Source organism: Hyperolius riggenbachi, chromosome 2, assembly GCF_040937935.1.
Source record: "Hyperolius riggenbachi isolate aHypRig1 chromosome 2, aHypRig1.pri, whole genome shotgun sequence".
Classification (NCBI taxonomy): Eukaryota; Metazoa; Chordata; class Amphibia; order Anura; family Hyperoliidae; genus Hyperolius; species Hyperolius riggenbachi.
Window position 1 is genome coordinate 98,694,040 of NC_090647.1, and position 21,148 is coordinate 98,715,187.

The window sequence follows — 21,148 nt, forward strand, 5'->3', positions numbered from 1 at the left end:
CACATGTCCGGTAATGTCTGTGGAAAGAGATGCTGCTTTTTTGGCAGTTGGAACAGCTATTATTTCCCACAATGCAACAAGGCTCCCACAGTGTGATGTCAGTACCTAGGTGCTGACATCACACTGTGGGAGGGGTTTTACTAAAATATCAGCCATACAGAGCCACCTGATGATTGGATTGCAAAAAGATAAAGATTTCTCGTGGTAAAGGCAATATTGGATACTGATTGGGATGAAGTTCAATCTTTGGTTACAGTTTCTCTTTAAAGGAATACTATCGATACCCAAGTGTTCTAAAATAACAGTGTGCAAATAATGTCTAAGTAGCTGTGTAAACATTTTCCTACTTTTCATGTTAAATATCAGAGGCAAAAGCTGTAATTTATTGAGGGTAGGATTTAGCTACCGTATATTGGGACAAATCAATTGCAGAAGGGTTGTCTGCTTCAATGCACAGCCAGAGTTGCATATCAGACTACAGAAAGCAAATATCAAACATATCAAACTTTGAAAGCAAAAACAGTATGAAAAGCTGTGACAATTAGTTACATTTCCTCTGCTCTCTTCAGACACTTCAGTCAGAAGCACAGGACACAGGAGCTGCAGCTGTTCTCTCTGTCACACACAGAGCTACACATAGAGTTAACTGATCAAGTGTGAGGGGAATTTCCCCTCTCCTCATGGCTCAGTCAGCCAGTTTTGGCTTCAGTAAAGTTTGAAAGTATTTTGATAACAGTAAACAATGAAGTTGCTACTAAAATGTATACACCAGTACTTAGCAGCACTTTCCAAACAATTCCTGTGTCAACTGAAAAAAATATGTGAATCGGTAGTATTCCTTTAAGTAGCTAACTGGACAAGAAGCTGGGTGGAACAAGACTGGATAAGAAGTTGGGTGGCCAGAGAAATCAACGCAGTCGAGAATGCCTAAAAGGAAAATGTAATGCATAATAAGCTTTTAAACTTGTTTTGCACTAGTTGTTCAGGACAGTAACCGCTAACACTGCCCACATGTTTTCCAGTAATGTTGGAACAGCTCACTGGGTAATCAGAGACAATTACAAAATATTTTTGCACTGATTCCTTGAAAACAGCAGAAGGTCAAATTCTAACGGTCACATCTTTGTCATAATGAAAGAATGATAAGATTGGTGTTCAAGGCTAGGATCTTGTGCACATGAAAGTACAGTGTGATAATACTATTACAGGTGCCCAAAGCCCAGACTTTTTTTTTTTATGCATTTAACCTTTCAAACAATATATTGCATGATGTCCGCTAAGATAGTCTCAAGCTAGCTATACGCTTTTCATTTATCACTAGATTTTGTTTTTTGATCGAAATTACGATCAATATTTAAGTAACACTGAAGCGAAAACATGATATAATGAAATGTATGTGTGATACGGATAATTAATAGAACATTAGTAGCAAAGAAAGGAGTATCATATTTTTATTTTCAGTTAGATAGCATAATAACATTGCTAAGAAAACTTGTTGAAGGCGCCCAGAATATAATTTATTTTAAATCATAAGGTATAGGAGTAATTCAGTCTTACCTCCATAAACGGACAAACCATATGAGTGAAAGTTTGTAATGATGCACAAAAAAGACAACGCGTTTCACAGGTACTGGCCCGCTTCCTCAGGCCAATAACAAAGTGCCTAAGTCTGTAGCCGTCACAGCTGTGGGCGCCTCTCTTCAAATAAAGTTATAATTATAATAACATTGCATCATTCTGTCATATTTGCAATTACAAACAACACTCTGTATTTTAAACTATGATACAGAGCAGAGCTAATGACCCTCTGAACCTCCCTGCAGTAAAACCTTATCTAAGCTGTCTCTCACAGTTTCTTTGATGTATAAGTGCTTCAGCAAATAGGACTGTAGCCGACCCAAGTTAGGTCAGAGAGCTCAGAGAAGCTCTTTCGTATAGATAACTGAAGTTTTTTTTTAACGCTTCCTGTACTGGAAACAATATGATACTTCTCTTTGCTACTAATGTCCTTCTTAGCTGCACTACACAACTCATTATCTCATACATTTGTTTTCAATTAATATTCCCTTTAAGGGCTAAAATTCAGCGAGTGGTAGATCTGCAATGTTTGTTTTTATCGATCATAACTTATATTGTAATATCAATAGTAATAAAAAAAAATCAAATGTTTGTTGAATAGCGTATGGCCAGCTTCAAGACATTGCTTGGATGATTACTCGGATGACCAGATTATTCTGGAGGGAAAAAAACAAAACCTTTGTTAGTTTGCTGAGGGGTTCTTTCTTAAAAAATAAAACAAAACACGGCAAGGCCTGATTGAGTCAGGGTCACTTTACATGAATGGTTGCACGTCATTTACCGCTGGCCCTGGTGCTCCTCGTTTAAAGGATACAGAACCCAAAGGCTCTGGTAAAATGAACCCTGCAATGGGTAGGGAGAGAAAATGAGATACTTACCGCTTCTGTCGTTCCCCGCAGTCAGCTGCCGGTCTTCTCCTATTCCTCCTGGTTTCCTGGCCACTTGGCTGACCTTTAACCTGGATAGTCTTCGCTACTGCCCAGCGCATAATGACGGGCAGAAGCACGCACACTCCCCTGCTTCCTCCATCCTAGCGTCTGCGCTCCACCGAAAAGCAAGCTTTAGATGCTTATCACTTAGCGTCTGACGCTTGCTTTTTGGTGGCGTGCAGAACGCTTGGACGGAAGAGACGAGGGAGTGTGCGTAGTTCTGCCCGTCATTATGCGCCGGGCAGAAGCGAAGACTATCCAGGTTAAAGGTCAGCCAAGGGGCCAGGACACCGGGAGGAATAGGAGAAGACCAGCGGCTGACTGTGCGGAATGACAGAAGCGGTAAGTATCTAATTTTTTTTTTCTCCCTACCCATTGCAGGTTCGATTTTACCAGACCCTTTGAGTTCTGGTATCCTTTAAAGGGGAACTGAAGAGAGAGGTATATGGAGGCTGCCATGTTTATTTCCTTTTAAGCAATGCCAGTTGCCTGGCAGCCCTGCTGATCCTCTGCCTCTAATACTATTAGCCATAGCCCCTGAACAAGCATGCAGCAGATCAGGTGTTTAAGACTTTAAAGTCAGATCTGACAAGACTAGCTGCATGCTTGTTTCTGGTGTTATTCAGATACTACTGCAGAGAAATAGATCAGCAGGGCTGCCAGGCAACTGGTATTGATTAAAAGGAAATAAATATGGCAGCCTCTGTATACCTCTTACTTCAGTTCCCCTTTAAGTGCTGCCCATTCAAATGAATGGACAGAGCCAGTACTATAGTTTACTGATGCTTACCATTGTTTGTGCAAAACGCCGTGTTTTGATCTCTATTTCTCTGTCATCTGTCATGACTCTGGAAGCAGCAGGTTGCTTGCAGGGTCGTTTAGCACCGCACTCCTGTGTCCCCCTGCATCGAAACGCAGCGTCGGGTGTAAAAGGTAAAATGAAAGTCTATGGACTTTCCTTTTACCTTGGTTAAGGTTAAAACGCTGAAAAAGGGCTCTGGTGTGAAAGAGCCCTTAGATTTAAAAAAAAAAAAAAAATTTTGTAAATAAAGCGGTTTCACATTTTTCACATTGCCACTTACTGTATTTGGACATGGTGGACCTGTCTTATGTTAATAATGTATTTGACTTGTGTTTTGTTTTTTTCTTTTGGCTTAGGTGCGCATAGAGCAAGTTATCATTGCAGAGCCGGGTGCGGTGCTGCTGTACAAAATTTCTAACCTGCTAAAATTTTACCATCACACTATAAGGTGGGTACATAGAGGTTTGCTTTATTTTAACCGCTTCATATTACTGGGTTTTTACCCTGTATGTTCCTGACAATTTTGACACTTTCGCTGTGTCGCTATAACTTATTCATTAATTATAACATCCAAGTGGGATATATATTTCTTCAGCACAATGTAGGTTTTCTACGGGTAATATTTTTGAGGAATTCTTTAAAGGAATACTATCGATTGAAACGACTTTTTTTTTAATACTCTATATTAGTGTACACATTGCCACTAGTGCTAGGGGCACTTTATTTATTCACCCAGGTCTCTCTCTCTTTATCCCTGCTTTAAAATTAATTTCTCACACAGCTCATAGTAGTTTGGGTCACCCTGAGCTGCTTGGTTACTCTGTCACACAGCTCACAAATATATTTCACTGTGTCACTCACAGCATGCAGGAGACCTGAGGAGAAACAGGCTGATCTGAGGCTGTAATATTGCTGGAATATAACTACCGTATATTCCGGCGTATAAGACGACTGGGCGTATAAGAGGACCCCCCCAACTTTTCCAGTTAAAATATAGAGTTTAGGATATACTCGTCGTATAAGACTACCCCTCTTCCAACGCACACCAAATAAAAATAAAAATAAAAAAATCATGTACTGGTGCTGTTTATGAACAGATACTGGTGCTGTACTGTATGTGTTACCCAGTATATAACAGTATATAGTCAATTGACTTGTTGCATTGGTCAACTCTCCTTAAGCAGACTGGTCAGCTCTCCTTGTCTACCTGTTTATCAGAGTGGTATGGAAGAATAGATTGCGCTCCCTCAGCAGGGAGATCTGAGAGGCGGTAACAGGATAGGGCGCATCACCCGGCGTATAAGACGACCCCCAGCTTTTCAGAAAATTTTCAAGGGTTAAAAAGTACTCTTATACGTAGGAATATACAGTAGCTATAACAGTAGTCTGTGTTTACACTCAGACTGGCTGCCTGCTTGAGGTGATTCACTCCAGGCTGCATCCACTTTACAAGCTGCTGAGAGGGGCAGACCACTGTCTACAATTAGCATTATTAGTATCTTTATCAGTCAAGAGAAGCAAAGATAATAAACACACATTGCTAGAATCTTTAACCCCTTACAATCAACAAGATTCTTTCAGCAAGGTGATAATTAAACTATAAACTGAAGAGTTGATAGCAACTCCCCTGTGCAAAGACATGGCCTAGCCCTCTGGGAGCCCAGTATTTGTATCCAACACTGACGCCAAAACTGACGGAGGATTTTACAGCTGAGAGGAACAGCTGTGTGAGGAACCAAATTGTTCCTAGTACTTGCCCTAATGTGTGCTACAACATAACAGCATTTCAAAATAAATGCATACATCGATAGTATTCCTTTAATTTCATAGGCATTTTTGTAGGAAAAAAAATTGGATGTAAATGCAGAAAATACACATTTTCAGTTTCCACCCTTCCTCATTTTCACATGACCAGTCCCACAGCTATAAAACTCATAAAAATGTATTCCTTGACCCTTCCCAATTAAAATGATACCACATATGTCATCTTTCACTACTAGCTGGGCATGTGGCGAACTATTATCCCCAGCCTGTGTGTCTGTAGTAGGAATGCTCATTCGGATTCCGCGGAAATGCAATTGCATCGGAATGCGGAAATCGGTAATGCAAGTGCAGTAGGCTGATTTCCGCCGGAAATCGCGGACATTTCCGCCGAAAATCGCGGAAATTCCACCCGACTTTAACATTGATTTTCTCGAATACTATAAGGTCTTTTTGAAAACTTTTTTTTGCATCTTGTTCAGAAGATCCTTTTTTAATAAATCCTGAAAATTGAAAAAGTGTTGCTAGGCCTTAAAGGGGAACTTCAGCCTAAACAAACATACTGTCATCAAGTTACATTAGTTATGTTAATTAGAATAGATAGGTAATATAATCTCTTACCGACCCTGTTTAAAAAAAAACAGGCAAATGTTTGTGATTCATGGGGGCTGCCATCTTTGTCATGGGGGCAGCCATCTTTTTGGTTGAAAGGAGGTGACAAGGAGCAGGAGACACAGTTCCAACTGTCCTGTGTCCTAACCCTCCTAGCTGCACACGCTAGGCTTCAAATGTCAAATTCAAAATGTAAAAAACAAAAACAAAATTGCACCAAAACAGCAGAACGAGAACAACAAAATCAGAAATCCCATCATGCTTTGCACAGCATCAGGTGAAAAAAGCCCGGGCAGTTTTCTTCTGTGCAGCTAAAAATGAGGCTTGTATAAGAGAAACAAAGTTCTGATGCTGTGAAACTGTTAAAGAAACACCAAGCCTTTTCAGTGCTGCTGAGTCGATTTTTAGTCCGGAGGTTCACTTTAAGGGGACTTTGCTATTAACCGCTAAAGTCGGCAGATTTTTACTGTAATGTGAAATGCAGAAAATCTGCATCTGCCTATTTTCTGCATTTTACATTACAGTAAAAATCTACCGACTTTAGCGGTTAATAGCAAAGCCCCCGTAAGTCCTAGAAACACCAAATTTTCAGGGTTTATTAAACAGAATCTTCTGAACAAGATGCAAAAAAAGTTTTCAAAAAGACCTTCTAGTTTGTGAGAAAATCGATGTTAAAGTCGGGCGGAATTTCCGCGATTTTCAGCGGAAATTCCCCATTGGAATGTGGAAATTGGTAGCGGAATCAGTAATTGTCAATGGCGGAATGCGGATTTACTGCGGAATCGGAAATTGGCATTTCCGACCATCCCTAGTCTGTAGCGATTGGATGTAACTGCTAGGGCCACAGTTCAAGGGCCCCAGTGCTGTTCAGATGTGTCGCTAGGCAACGGTACAGCAATGCATCTGTAGAGCATTGGTTCCCCACACTGTGGCCCTAGTGATCGCTACCGATCAGCTATGTAGGGATTAACACTTTACTGACTGAAAAGAAAACTGTTTATTTTTTTATTGTGACCATGTCACTTTAACTTTTTTTTTTTTAACTTGTAAAACTTTTTACTGCCTAACTTTATTAAATGAATGCTGCTGTTCACAATAGCAGCAATCATTTACTTTTAAACAAGATTATGTGCTTTTGGGAGCGCATGCGTGGCAGCGGTTACATCCAGGAATACATGAGGGGACTATCCTGGATAGGTTAAACAGTATTATTTTTATTATCTGGTATTTTGTGTAAAGTAAGAAAGTTCTGATTGTATCTGTGTGTTATTACAACAACAGCATTATTTTTTCACCTACAAATGTCTTCCTGTAATTCCCGTGTTCCCATTGAAGAAAACAGTCATCTTGCATAAAGGAATAGAGTACAAGGATTGTTAAGAGTCTTTTTTTCTCCAAATACGTTTACTGGTTTGGTGTAGTTATAGAGATCTTTGATTGTTTTCATTTTATGCTCCTTAGTTTACTTAAAATTAGCCTTTGAAGAGCAAGAATGTATTAGCACACTGCCAAAGAGTTGTAAAAAGCACAGTACACTCCATTACACTTTTTTGACTTTTTCAACCTATATCAGCACATGCATCATTTATATATTTAGTCCACTGAGCAGTTTCGCATGCATGGAAAGGAGGCGCTAGTAAATTTGGGTGCCCAGTTTCAGCTAGTAGAATATCTGTAAAATTTACTGATATTCTATGTTTTAAAAATGTATATAATATAATATATGTAAATTATATTGATATATATAACAATATTTTACTACAACTTAACCTTACACTACTCTCATGCAGAACCCTTTCTTACCGATGCCTAACCCTTGAACCCCTCCCCCATGGCTAACCTTAACCACCCCCACACCACGCCTATCCTTAACCACCACCCCCTTACCTAACCCTTAAAACAACCCCATGCCTAATCTTAACCCCCCCCCCCCACACACACACACACACACACACACACACCAAACCATTAAAAACACCTCCACCCCACGCCTAACCGTAACCACCCCCTCACACCTGACACTTAAAAACACCCTCCTCCTCACCTAACCTTAACCGAACCAAGACACCAATCCACTGCTATTACGATAATGTTGGAGTACGGCTATTGCATACATATATGTAAATGACAGTGACAGCTCACCCTGCTGCTACTCAAATCCTCGGAGGCGTTAAATACTATTCCCCCTCCAAGTTTTCACAACTTGGAGGGAGATGTAATTTGGGGTCTGACGATCGCTGGAACCTCAAATTACCCTTATGCACCCCATGCAGCAAGAGAATAATGCTACGGCGGTGCCTTGTTTCAGCTCTCTGTGCTCCAAAATGTCCTGCTTCGCCGCCGTAGGCGCCATTATAAATTGCGGCTATAGTGTGAAATTTGGGTGCCCACTATATATTACTACCTTATAGGAGGCAGTATATATGGGGCGCTGTAAGGGGAAGCACTACGTAGGAGGCATTATATTTCTGAAGAATGGGGAATATATATATGTGTATATATATATATATATATATATATATATATATATATATATATATATATATTTGCTATAAATGGGGGGAATTTACTGGGGCGGTGTAAGGGGGCAATACACAAAGTGTCTCTATATATGGGGCTCCCTAAAGGGGAAACTGCACATCAAAAATTTAAGAATAATTTTAACAGTAACTTATTTTAAGTGCTATGATAAATGGGCCAAATAGCCAAATACAGTTTGTGATTTGTATTTACAATGGCACTGTTTATAGAGGAACTAAGAAAAAAGTATTGCCCCAAGACACACAAAAATTTTTTTTCAGAACAGCTCTAGTCTTTATGATGAAAACAACCCCTAACTGTGAAAAGCTCTTATAATACATTTCACACAAAAAACAATAAGTACACCCTTGTATTTATCATCATGTGATAAACTGAAATACCGTACTTAAAAGAAGAATTAGGTGCTGGGACATTACTGTATCTTCTAAATTGCCATCACCATGCTTACACTGAAAGAGCTCTCTGATGCCCTCAGGAAGGTGACAATCCCAGCAGAAGCCTAATACAAAATGCTGGAAGAAGTCTATAAGAACTGAATTTCACTACATTGCATACAATGACTCACCACTACTAATGTCAAAGTGCATAAAGCTGAATACTCACCTCACGATGCAGGAAGATCGATCCCAGCAACGTCCCCCCGACGATGAGCATTCCTCGATCCTTCGATCCATCTTCTTGCCAGCGGGTATATTTGTGTCTCTCTGTTTACAACAGCTGTGGGAAATGGATCTGTTTCCTTAAATAGAGGTTTTGTCGATCTTGGCCTTCTGGATGGTATGCCTGAACCTAAAATAAGGATTGTTGGAAGTTTGGATCCTGGTCTTTCCTTGGTCCCCCTTACCACTGAATGCAAGACATACAACCTTATAACGTGGGTTGTCAGCAGCTGGTAAGCCCCTTCTAATCCTCTGGGTGATGGTCTACCACGTGGATCTATAAGCTGGATGACCACTTTGGTGAAATATAGTTGATTGTGAAACAGTGGATTCACTTATGATCTGCGCTGACTCTTTAATAGTTTTTTCTGTGTGGACTTTTGGACATTGTCTTTTCTCAGCAGCGATCAAATACCTGATTCTCCTGGTGCTGATTCTTTGTTTATAGGGTATATGCGATCACTGTAATTTGCACGGGGGTCATCGGTGATACGGTTCACCATGACGGTTGTTGTTGCCAAATGTCATTCATGTAATTGCGCGCCTGTACCCATATCACGAGATTGCAGAAATGATCTCTAGTACCTCAAATAATTGCCGGTCTTCAGAAAAATCGCCTAGTGGGTACGGGCCTTTGGTCTACCTTTGGGGATACCTTACACAGATTAGGTATACACAAGAAATATGATGGAAAGAAATCTTTGCTTTGCAGAAGGAACATCAGCAGAAGGCTTTAGTTTGCTCCTTATCAAAGACGAGGACTTATGGAACCATGTTCTCTGGAAGATGAGGCAAAGATTGTCCACGTTAGCAAGAGACATTGGGCAAAAACTAAAGATAGTATTTCACCAGAAGACTCTGATATCGGCTAGGGAGAATTTTGTAGAAATGTTATGATTTTTGACTGCATTGCTATGTCAGGCCTCTGGAAATTCACCATCATGGAATCCAGCTTGAATTATTCATTGTATCAGAGGTTGTTTGAGGATAATACGAGGCCATGTGTCAGATGTTTGAAGCTGAACTGGAAGTGCACTTGCAATATGACAGTGACCCTGAACATTCCACTAATTCCACCACAGCATGGCTGAAAGAAAGCAATAGAGTGCTCTTTAAATTGAAAGGTTTTGATTTCAAATGGTCTTTGCATGAAAGAAACCACTGAAACATCATACAGCTGCAAGTAAAAAAAATCTACACGAAGATGTAGGAAGGAAAGATTGTTTGAGGTTTCAGCTGCTGAAGGGGCCAATGCCAGCCATTAAGGATAACAATGTACAGTATTTATTTTCCGCACAGAAAGAAATTGCATTTCTGTTAGTTGTTTATTACAGAAATTACAACAAAGTCAATTTTTCTTCCACTTGTTCAAGGACATCACCTTTATCCTTAAAGTGGATGTACAGTACGCACAGAATGTCTTCTCTGCTCTAAAAAAAACTATGCACAGCATTATAACCTTTAGGGGAACAAAATCTTTATTACAATTTACAGAAATCCTAAAAAACCCTGAAGTTTTAACTGGATCAACTTTCAGAGGGCACAGAAATGGTTAAAGGGGCTGATTTATGAGCATGCAGCACTGAATTTAGGTTGCAGTGCTGTCATGGAGCTTGGGCTGCTATTGCAGCGCAGCTTCTTAAATCAGCCTCAAAGCCTCAGTATTTTCCTGTACAGGCAGAGTCACAGTGCTCTCCCTCACAGCTACTGATAACACTGATAGGACTCTGATGTAACTAAACAAACACACACAGCTCATAGCAGTGACATTCTACAGCATTTACTGTGTATGTGGAAGGAGAACTTTTCATTGTGTACTGTGCAAGGTTTTGTGTCTGCTTTAAGGTAAATTATTGAATGCTTCAAATATGTTAAAAATCATGGGATTTATTTTTTTCTATCATTGTATGTCCCATCCAAATCCCATATAGGGGTGTTTGAAGAATCGTCAATGCAAAGGACTCTGAAAGATAGACTTGTAGCAGTCCATGCAGACATTCCCTCTCAAGTCTACACTGAGAATTCTGATAAATAGACTCTCACCAGTTTACAAAAAGAGACTCCGAGCAATGGAGCCTCCCCACCCCACCCCACCAAAAAAGATGGAGAACTTTGCGTGGTATACTGTCATCACATACAAGGGTACAAGTGAAAGCACTACTCTCTAGTAGATATTTGGAATTTTTTTGACAGACCCTGCTGGTCAAAATGGATGTTATTGAGTGACTAACTTACATTAGTATAGTCCACTTAGAAGGCTTGGAGGAACATGACCCTACCTATTCCAAATAGAGAGCTACAGTTGGCAGGCTCCATAAGTCCATCAGTCCGTAAGAGGCTAGCGGCCTGATCCAATTCAATTTTTATCCTAAGTTTTCTTAACCACTTGCCGACCGCCCGCTGCACATTGGCGGCGGCAAAGTGGCAGCCCCAGGACCACGTAACGCACATTGGCGTTGGGTCCTGGGACTCTTCTGGGCCGGGGATCGCACGCATTGATGCGCGCGCATCCGCCGGCATTAGGCTCCACCCACCCGCAACGACATCCCGCCGGCCATACGGAAGCGCCGGCGGGATGTTAACCCCTGATCTGCCGCATACAAAGCGTATAATACGCTTTGTGTTGTATACAAAGCCTATTATACAGGCTGCCTCCTGCCCTGGTGGTCCCAGTGTCCGAGGGACCACTGGGCAGGCTGCAGCCACCCTAGTCTGCACCCAAACACACTGATCTGCCCCCTGATCGCCCACAGCACCCCTCAGACCCCCCCCTGCCCACCCCCCAGACCACTGTTTGCACCCAATCACCCCCCTAATCACCCATCAATCACTCCCTGTCACTATCTGTCAACGCTATTTTTACTTTAGTCCCTAAGCTGCCCCCCTGGGGACTCCTGATCACCCCCCCCACCCCCAGATTCTCCCCAGACCCCCCCCCCCCCCCCGTGTACTGTATGCATCTATCCCCCCTGATCACCTGTCAGTCACCCATCAATCACCCCCTGTCAATCACCCAGGCAATCTGATCACCCACCCACACCATTAGATCGCCTGCAGACCCGACATCAGATCACCTCCCAAGTGCACTGTTTACATCTGTTCTCTCCTCTAAAGACCCACTAATTACACATCAATCACCCCCTATCACCACCTGTCACTGTTACCCATCAGATTAGACCCTAATCTGCCCCTTGCGGGCACCCAATCACCCGCCCACACGCTCAGATTGCCCTCAGACCCCCCCTTATCAATTCGCCAGTGCATTATTTACATCTGTTCTTCCCTGTAATAACCCACTAATCACCTGTCAATCACCTATCAATCACCCCCTGTCACTGCCACCCATCAATCACCCCCTGTCACTGCCACCCATCAATCAGCCCCTAACCTGCCCCTTGCGGGCAATCTGATCACCCACCCACACCATTAGATCACCTGCAGACTCGACGTCAGATCACCTCCCAAGTGCACTGTTTAGATCTGTTCTCTCCTCTAAACACCCACTAATTACCCATCAATCACCCCCTATCACCACCTGTCACTGTTACCCATCAGATTAGACCCTAATCTGCCCCTTGCGGGCACCCAATCACCCGCCCACACGCTCAGATTTCCTTCAGACCCCCCCTTATAAATTCGCCAGTGCATTATTTACATCTGTTCTTCCCTGTAATAACCCACTGATCACCTGTCAATCACCTATCAGTCACCCCCTGTCACTGCCACCCATCAATCACCCCCTGTCACTGCCACCCATCAATCAGCCCCTAACCTGCCCCTTGCGGGCAATCTGATCACCCACCCACACCATTAGATCGCCTGCAGACTCGACGTCAGATCACCTCCCAAGTGCACTGTTTAGATCTGTTCTCTCCTCTAAACACCCACTAATTACCCATCAATCACCACCTATCACCACCTGCACTGTTACCCATCAGATTAGACCCCTATCTGCCCCTAGGGCACCCAATCACCCACCCACACCCTCAGAACGCCCTCAGACCCCAGCCCTGATCACCTTGCCAGTGCATTGCTTGCATCTATTTTCCCCACTAATCACACCTTGAGACACCCATCAATCACCTCCTGTCACCACCTGTCACCCCCTAGCACATCTACCCATCAAATCAGGCCCTAATTTGCCCCGTGTGGGCTCCTGACCACTCGGCCAAACCCTCAGATCCCCCTCAGACCCCCTTCCGATCACCTCCCCAGTGCATTGATTGCATCTATTTATCCCTCTAACCACTTCCTAAGACACCCATCAATCACCTCCTGTCACCCCCCTAGCACTCCTATCCATCAGATCAGGCCCAATACAACCTGTCATGTAAGAGGCCACCCTGCTTATGACCAGTTCCACAAAATTCGCCCCCTCATAGACCACCTGTCATCAAAATTTGCATATGCTTATACCCCTGAACAGTCATTTTGAGACATTTTGTTTCCAGACTACTCACGGTTTTGGGCCCGTAAAATGCCAGGGCAGTATAGGAACTCCACAAGTGACCCCTTTTTAGAAAAAAGACACCCCAAGGTATTCTGTTAGGTGTATGAAGAGTTCATAGAAGATTTTATTTTTTGTCAAAAGTTAGCGGAAATTGATTTTTATTGTTTTTTCACAAAGTTTCATTTTTCACTAACTTGTGACAAAAAATAAAATCTTCTATGATCTCACCATACATCTAACAGAATACCTTGGGGTGTCTTCTTTCTAAAATGGGGTCACTTGTGGCGTTCCTATACTGCCCTGGCATTTTAGGGGCCCTAAACCGTGAGGAGTAGTCTAGAAAACAAATGCCTCAAAATGACCTGTAAATAGGACGTTGGGCCCCTTAGCGCACCTAGGCTGCAAAAAGGTGTCACACTTATCGTATCGCCGTACTCAGGAGAAGTAGCATAATGTGTTTTGGGGTGTATTTTTACACGTACCCATGCTGGTGGGAGAAATCTCTCTGTAAATGGACAATTGTGTGTAAAAAAAGTCATTTACAGAGATATTTCTCCCACCCAGCATGGATATATGTAAAAATACACCACAAAACACATTATACTACTTCTTATAAGCACGGCAGTACCACATGTGTGGCACTTTTTTGCAGCCTAACTGCGCTAAGGGGCCCAAAGTCCAATGAGTACCTTTAGGATTTCACAGGTCATTTTGAGAAATTTCGTTTCAAGACTACTCCTCACGGTTTAGGGCCCCTAAAATGCCAGGACAGTATAGGAACCCCACAAATGACCCCATTTTAGAAAGTAGACACCCCAAGGTATTCCGTTAGGAGTATGGTGAGTTCATAGAAGATTTTATTTTTTGTCCCAAGTTAGCGGAAAATGACACTTTGTGAAAAAAGAAAACAATTAAAATCAATTTCCGCTCCCTGAAACTGTTCACTGTGAAGACAAGCAAGAAAGAAGGGGCGCTCTGAGACTCCTAGTAGTTCAAAAGAAAGCTCCAATAGTTGAGGCCTCACCTTATTTTCCTGTGGCTGGCACAGCGTACACAGCCCCGATAAGCGTGCGTCCCTCTTAGCCTAGCCGGGGACCGGGCTCTCCGTTCCGCCGTGGCGGATATGACGTCACTCCTCTCAGCACTCCCAACAAGCGTAACTATGGAGAGCGAGACGCCGCCAGTCACACGCACTGAAACTGCGTGGTGGAATGCGTCTATTTCTCCGCACGGGGGAAGGAAAAATATAAAAAGCCCGCTATATACGCGGCTATATGTACAGACCAAACTGAGGTCAAAAGAAATAAAAATGTATTAAAAGACAACGCGTTTCGCAGAGGAACATCCTCTGCTTTATCAAGTCATTAATCATACTACATTATCCTCAGTTCACTATATAACAAACTTCAGCCAATCGGCTCTGTATGGGAGGAGGAATGAATACCATATTTATCCTAAAGAAGGGTCATTGCACGTATTGCCCTAAATAGAGGGGCAGGAAACCAAGGCATACACTGCACAGGGACTCCGATTAAAAGTACCCATTGTATCAAGGGAAAGAAAGAGGGGAAAAGGGAAAAAAGCAGCAACCCCATACCACATACGATACCATCAGTGTATAGGATAAACAACAATCCAGGGAAAAGATTCAAAAAAGAGAGGGTCACTGTACACTGCATGTCCCCAGTAGAGATGTGGCGAACGGTTCCCGAACCGTTCGCCGGCGAACATCTCTAAATCCATGGGCCTCTTACTACTTCCGGGTCGCAATGACCCGGAGTAGTACGCCTGCGCTGCCCGGCGGAGCGCGTCCTAGATCGCGCTCCCGCTGCCGGGCACTCTTTGCGCATGTGTGTGACGTCATGAGTGACGTCACGCACATGCGCAGAGAGTGCCCGGCAACGGGAGCGCGATCTAGGACGCGCTCCGCCGGGCAGCGCAGGCGTACTACTCCGGGTCATTGCGACCCGGAAGTAGTAAGAGGCCCAGAGAGGTTCGCCAGGCGAACTGTTCGGCCCAACACTAGTCCCCAGTTCAACATTGTAATTTATAAAAATGGCTTCCCAGGAGTTATGTTTTCACATACAGCACCCATAGGTTGCATCCACACAAATATGCACCACATAAAAAATTCAATACAAATGCATACATAAATTCATATATCATCCCACACACTAAATGCAAACCCAAGTTAGTATCTAGATCTAGCTAATGTACTATTGGCTGTAGATGACTTATTTCTTCCAAACATTTATTCAGGCCCCCTGGTTCCAGTGTCCCTAGCTTTAAGATCCAACAGGACTCGCGTCTACATAGAACGCGATATTTCTCAAACCTATTGGAGTGATGTAACTGTTCTATAATAGTAGCTCTCAGAACCCCAAAATCCCTATTATGGACCAAATTAAAATGGTTGGAAACGCCATGTTTAGGCTCCCCTTTTGCTATATTCGACCGATGTTTATTTAGTCTGGTCTGAAATTTCTGGGTGGTACGGCCCACATATGCCAATTTACATGGACAGCTTAATAGGTATATCACATAGGAGCTTTGGCACGTCACATAACTTTTTATCGGGTATTCTATGGAGGTATTGGCACGAAAGGTTAGGGCACAATTTATAATGGTTTTACAGCAAAGACAGCGTGTGGATTTACACGAACACCACCCAGGTTTAGCCAAGATCTTTTTATGTTTGGTATTATCTCCTGGTGTATCTAATGGGGACAATTTACTGGGTGCTATATGACCCCTAATGTTCTTACCCCGCCTGAACACCACCCGGGGCTTCGAAAGGAAGCGTTTGTTTGAGTACTTGATCACTCAGCAATACTGGCCAATATTTGTCAAAAATCCTTTTGCATTCTCCGGCTTGGCCGGAGTAATTAATAACTATAGGTAGGCGGTTTGTAATGGAATTAGCAGTGTCTGAATCTCTATTTTCCCCTTTTCTATCTGGGTGGCTGGGCAATAGACAGTCCTGCTGTGAGAGAACAGACGCTCTCCCAAGGGCAGAACTAACCAATGGGGCAGGATAGTTTTTTTTTCTAAGAATATTGATTCTAGTATTTTCGATTCGCTGGGCCTGATGACCTTGTGGAGTCAGTCCTCATGAAACCCAATAATACTGATCTAAAGGGGGAAGTCGAAATTTAACCCCACACAGTATAAAGGACCTCAGGTGGAGACCTTCTGCCAATTGGTTACTAATGACTTGTTGAAGTTGCAAAATAAGCAAGTCCAGCAACATAATCTTACCAAAATGGAAAGAAGGGCCATAAAACTATTGAAGGATAACAAAACCATTGTGATTAGGGAAACTGACAAAGGGGGAGGGGTGGTGGTTCAAGATAGACACCTATATAGGGGAGGTCCTCAGACTTCTGGAAGACCCTACATATTATAAGAGGCTTACATATGATCCTACAGACAAATTTCTTAGAAGATACAGGGACCTAATTGGTCAGGCCTTTGCAGATGGTATCTTGAAAAATGACGAATATAATTATCTGAATATCGAGGCCCCCAAGGTCCCCTTTTTTTTTACCATCTCCCAAAAGTCCATAATTGTACTACTAATCCCCCAGGGAGACCTATAATTGCGGGGATAGATTCTATCACGAGTGGCCTTTCACACTATATTGATCTACATTTACAGAAATTTGTTTGCCAGCTCCCTGCATACCTCAAGGACACTACTCACACCTTACAGGTTTTAAAAGATATTAAATGGTCCACTCATTTGTATAGATGGGCAACACTGGATGTGAGTGCCCTCTATACAAATCTACCCCATGATTTGGGTCTAAAAGCCATTGGTTATTATTTGGAGGGAGACCCATTAATGCCAAATGCTCAGAAACCGGTTTTTTTAAACTCTATTGAATTCATATTGCCAAAGAATTATTTCACTTTTCTTGATTCTTTCTATTTACAGCTGCGGGGGAACGGCGATGGGGACGAGGTTCGCTCCGGCTTTCGCCAACCTTTATATGGACTGGTTGGAGGAAAAACTAATATTGTCCAACACTAACCCATACCGGGCGAACCTCGCCCTTCATCGCCGTATTATAGACGATATTTTATGTGTGTGGGAGGGTTCATTGGGGACTTTGGTGGAGTATGTTAACTATCTTAATGATAACCAGTTAGGTTTATCCTTTACTATGGAAACAGATAGCTTAAAGGTACATTTTCTTGATTTAGAAATCAGAGTAGACCCAGATAGTGCCCATATTAGCACCACGAATTACTTCAAACCGACAGACAGAAATGGCTATTTGGACTATCGCAGTGCCCATTATAAACCTTGGCTGAAGAACGTGCCATTTGGGCAGTTTAAACAGCTACGCCGGAACTGTACCAGTAACGAGGATTTTTATTGTCAATCGAAAATACTAGAATCAAGATTCTTGGAAAAAAAACTATCCTGCCCCATTGGTTAGTTCTGCCCTTTGGAGAGCGTCTGTTCTCTCACAGCAGGACTGTCTATTGCCCAGCCACCCAGATAGAAAAGGGGAAAATAGAGATTCAGACACTGCTAATTCCATTACAAACCGCCTACCTATAGTTATTAATTACTCCGGCCAAGCCGGAGAATGCAAAAGGATTTTTGACAAATATTGGCCAGTATTGCTGAGTGATCAAGTACTCAAACAAACGCTTCCTTCGAAGCCCCGGGTGGTGTTCAGGAGGGGTAAGACCATTAGGGGTCATATAGCACCCAGTAAATTGTCCCCATTAGATACACCAGGAGATAATACCAAACATAAAAAGATCTTGGCTAAACCTGGGTGTTATTCGTGTAAATCCACACGCTGTCTTTGCTGTAAAACCATTATAAATGGTGCCCTAACCTTTCGTGCCAATACCTCCATAGAATACCCGATAAAAAGTTATGTGACGTGCCAAAGCTCCTATGTGATATACCTATTAAGCTGTCCATGTAAATTGGCCTATGTGGGCCGTACCACCCAGAAATTTCAGACCAGACTAAATAAACATCGGTCGAATATAGCAAAAGGGGAGCCTAAACATGGCGTTTCCAACCATTTTAATTTGGTCCATAATAGGGATTTTGGGGTTCTGAGAGCTACTATTATAGAACAGTTACATCACTCCAATAGGTTTGAGAAATATCGCGTTCTATGTAGACGAGAGTCCTGTTGGATCTTAAAGCTAGGGACACTGGAACCAGGGGGCCTGAATAAATGTTTGGAAGAAATGAGTCATCTACAGCCAATAGTACATTAGCTAGATCTAGATACTAACTTGGGTTTGCATTTAGTGTGTGGGATGATATATGAATTTATGTATGCATTTGTATTGAATTTTTTATGTGGTGCATATTTGTGTGGATGCAACCTATGGGTGCTGTATGTGAAAACATAACTCCTGGGAAGCCATTTTTATAAATTACAATGTTGAACTGGGGACATGCAGTGTACAGTGACCCTCTCTTTTTTGAATCGTTTCCCTGGATTGTTGTTTATCCTATACACTGATGGTATCGTATGTGGTATGGGGTTGCTGCTTTTTTCCCTTTTCCCCTCTTTCTTTCCCTTGATACAATGGGTACTTTTAATCGGAGTCCCTGTGCAGTGTATGCCTTGGTTTCCTGCCCCTCTATTTAGGGCAATACGTGCAATGACCCTTCTTTAGGATAAATATGGTATTCATTCCTCCTCCCATACAGAGCCGATTGGCTGAAGTTTGTTATATAGTGAACTGAGGATAATGTAGTAGACTTGTAGTAGACTTGATAAAGCAGAGGATGTTCCTCTGCGAAACGCGTTGTCTTTTAATAAATTTTTATTCGTTTTGACCTCAGTTTGGTCTGTACATATAGCCGCGTATATAGCGGCTTTTTATATTTTTCCTTCCCCCATGCGGAGAAATAGACGCGTTCCACCACGCAGTTTCAGTGCGTGTGACTGGCGGCGTCTCGCTCTCCATAGTTACGCTTGTTAGGAGTGCTGAAAGGAGTGACGTCATATCCGCCACGGCGGAACAGAGAGCCCGGTCCCCGGCTAGGCTAAGAGGGACGCACGCTTATCGGGGCTGTGTACGCTGTGCCAGCCACAGGAAAATAAGGTGAGGCCTCAACTATTGGAGCTTTCTTTTGAACTCCTGGGAGTCTCAGAGCGCCCCTTCTTTCTTGCTTATAGGAAAACATGGGACTTACTTTGAAAATCAGTTTTCTTTCCGTTTTAACTGAGAGCAACTGATTAGGTGTAAAAGGACCCTTAGTCTATGGCAGACATACGGTATGTGGAAAATGTTCTTATTGTGTGCTGAAAATGATAAAACCTCTTTAATTGATTATGTGAACTCAGACAATTATCATGGCTAATATTGGTAAATAAAGTAACAATTGTGTCTCAAACTAACTAAACTTACTTGTTATGTTAGTTGTTTATTACAGAATCATTAAGAACTGAATTTCGTCAATTCTGGATTTACTTTAACTTCTACTATCCCCTTTAATGAAATGCATTTCTGAAAAAATATGTTTTGTTGGATCCTCGTTTGCTGCTCTGTGAATGAGAAATTTTTTAACATTGTTTGTTCCAGTGGAATTGTTGGCACAAGCGCATCTACTCTGCTGACTACAATAGAAGAAATGCATCTATTAAGCAAGAAAATATTCTTCAACAGCCTGAGTCTACATGCCAGCAAGCTAATGGACAAGGTATGGGCAGAGACATGTTGTTTTAAACCCTAACTTGCCCTCTCAGGCTTTTTCTTTGTTCTGAAAGTGTCATTTGCACATCTAAATTCTTAACCCTTACAGTAAAACAAAATGAGAAAATGGACAATGTAGGTTTGGGTCTGTACATACATGTTTATCTTGTCATGTCACTTCAGATACCCTTTAAGTAAGTGAGCATGGAAAGCAGCACTAGTTATGATCCCAGCAACTTCCTTTAAAGAGAACCCGAGGTGTGTTTAAAGAATGTTATCTGCATACAGAGGCTGGATCTGCCTATACAGCCCAGCCTCTGTTGCTATCCCAAACCCCACTAAGGTCCCCCTGCACTCTGAAATCCCTCATAAATCACAGCCATGCTGTGAGGCTGTGTTTACATCTGTAGTGTCAGTCTCAGCTGCTCCCCCGCCTCCTGCATAGCTCCAGTCCCTGCCCCCGTCCCTTCCCTCCAATCAGCAGGGAGGGAAGGGATGCAGGTGGGGACTGGAGTTCTGCAGGAGGCGGGGAGAGCAGCAGACTGACACTATAGAGATAAACACAGCCAGCTCTGACAAGCTGTTTGTCAGCAGCGTGGCTGTGATTTATGAGGGATTGCAGAGTGCAGGGGGACCTTAGGGGGGTTTGGGATAGCAACAGAGGCTAGGCTGTATAGGCAGATCCAGCCTCTGTATGCAGATAATATTCTTCAAACCCACCTCGGGTTCTCTTTAAGCATTCTATTTGTTTTTTATAACTTGTATTATGCAGGAAAAGTGATTATTATTGTTGTTTATGTATTTAGAATTGTCCCTCGGTGAAGATCACATTTTGATACCTACCATAGTCCTAGTCTGGTTTTTCTTATAATAGCTTGAAGTTAATTTGTGAGAGAAGCCAATGCATTTACCAATATTTTTGAGGCTGTAGTAGTAAACTGGGTTGCCTGGAAAAGACCCCCACAAACACGGCAAAGCATACAAACTTCATGCAGATAGTGTCCTGGCTCATATTCGATCCAGGGTCTCTAGTCTTACAAGGCATGAGTTCTATCCATGTCGCTACTGCTCCGCCCAGAACTGTTTATCTAAAATACAATAATTCTGATTCTTCTCCTCGCTATGAAAAAAT

At 42.6% G+C, this 21,148-nt stretch overlaps 1 protein-coding gene across 1 annotated transcript in view; it reads left to right on the forward strand.

Annotated features, from left to right (window-relative positions):
* COG6 (component of oligomeric golgi complex 6) overlaps window positions 1-21,148 on the forward strand; it is a 162,589-nt gene that overhangs the window by 99,237 nt on the left and 42,204 nt on the right. Inside the window, exons 12-13 of the mRNA XM_068265035.1 lie at window positions 3,666-3,757; window positions 19,906-20,023. Of these exons, the coding sequence (XP_068121136.1) occupies window positions 3,666-3,757; window positions 19,906-20,023 (210 nt within the window). The remainder of the gene's footprint in view (window positions 1-3,665; window positions 3,758-19,905; window positions 20,024-21,148) is intronic.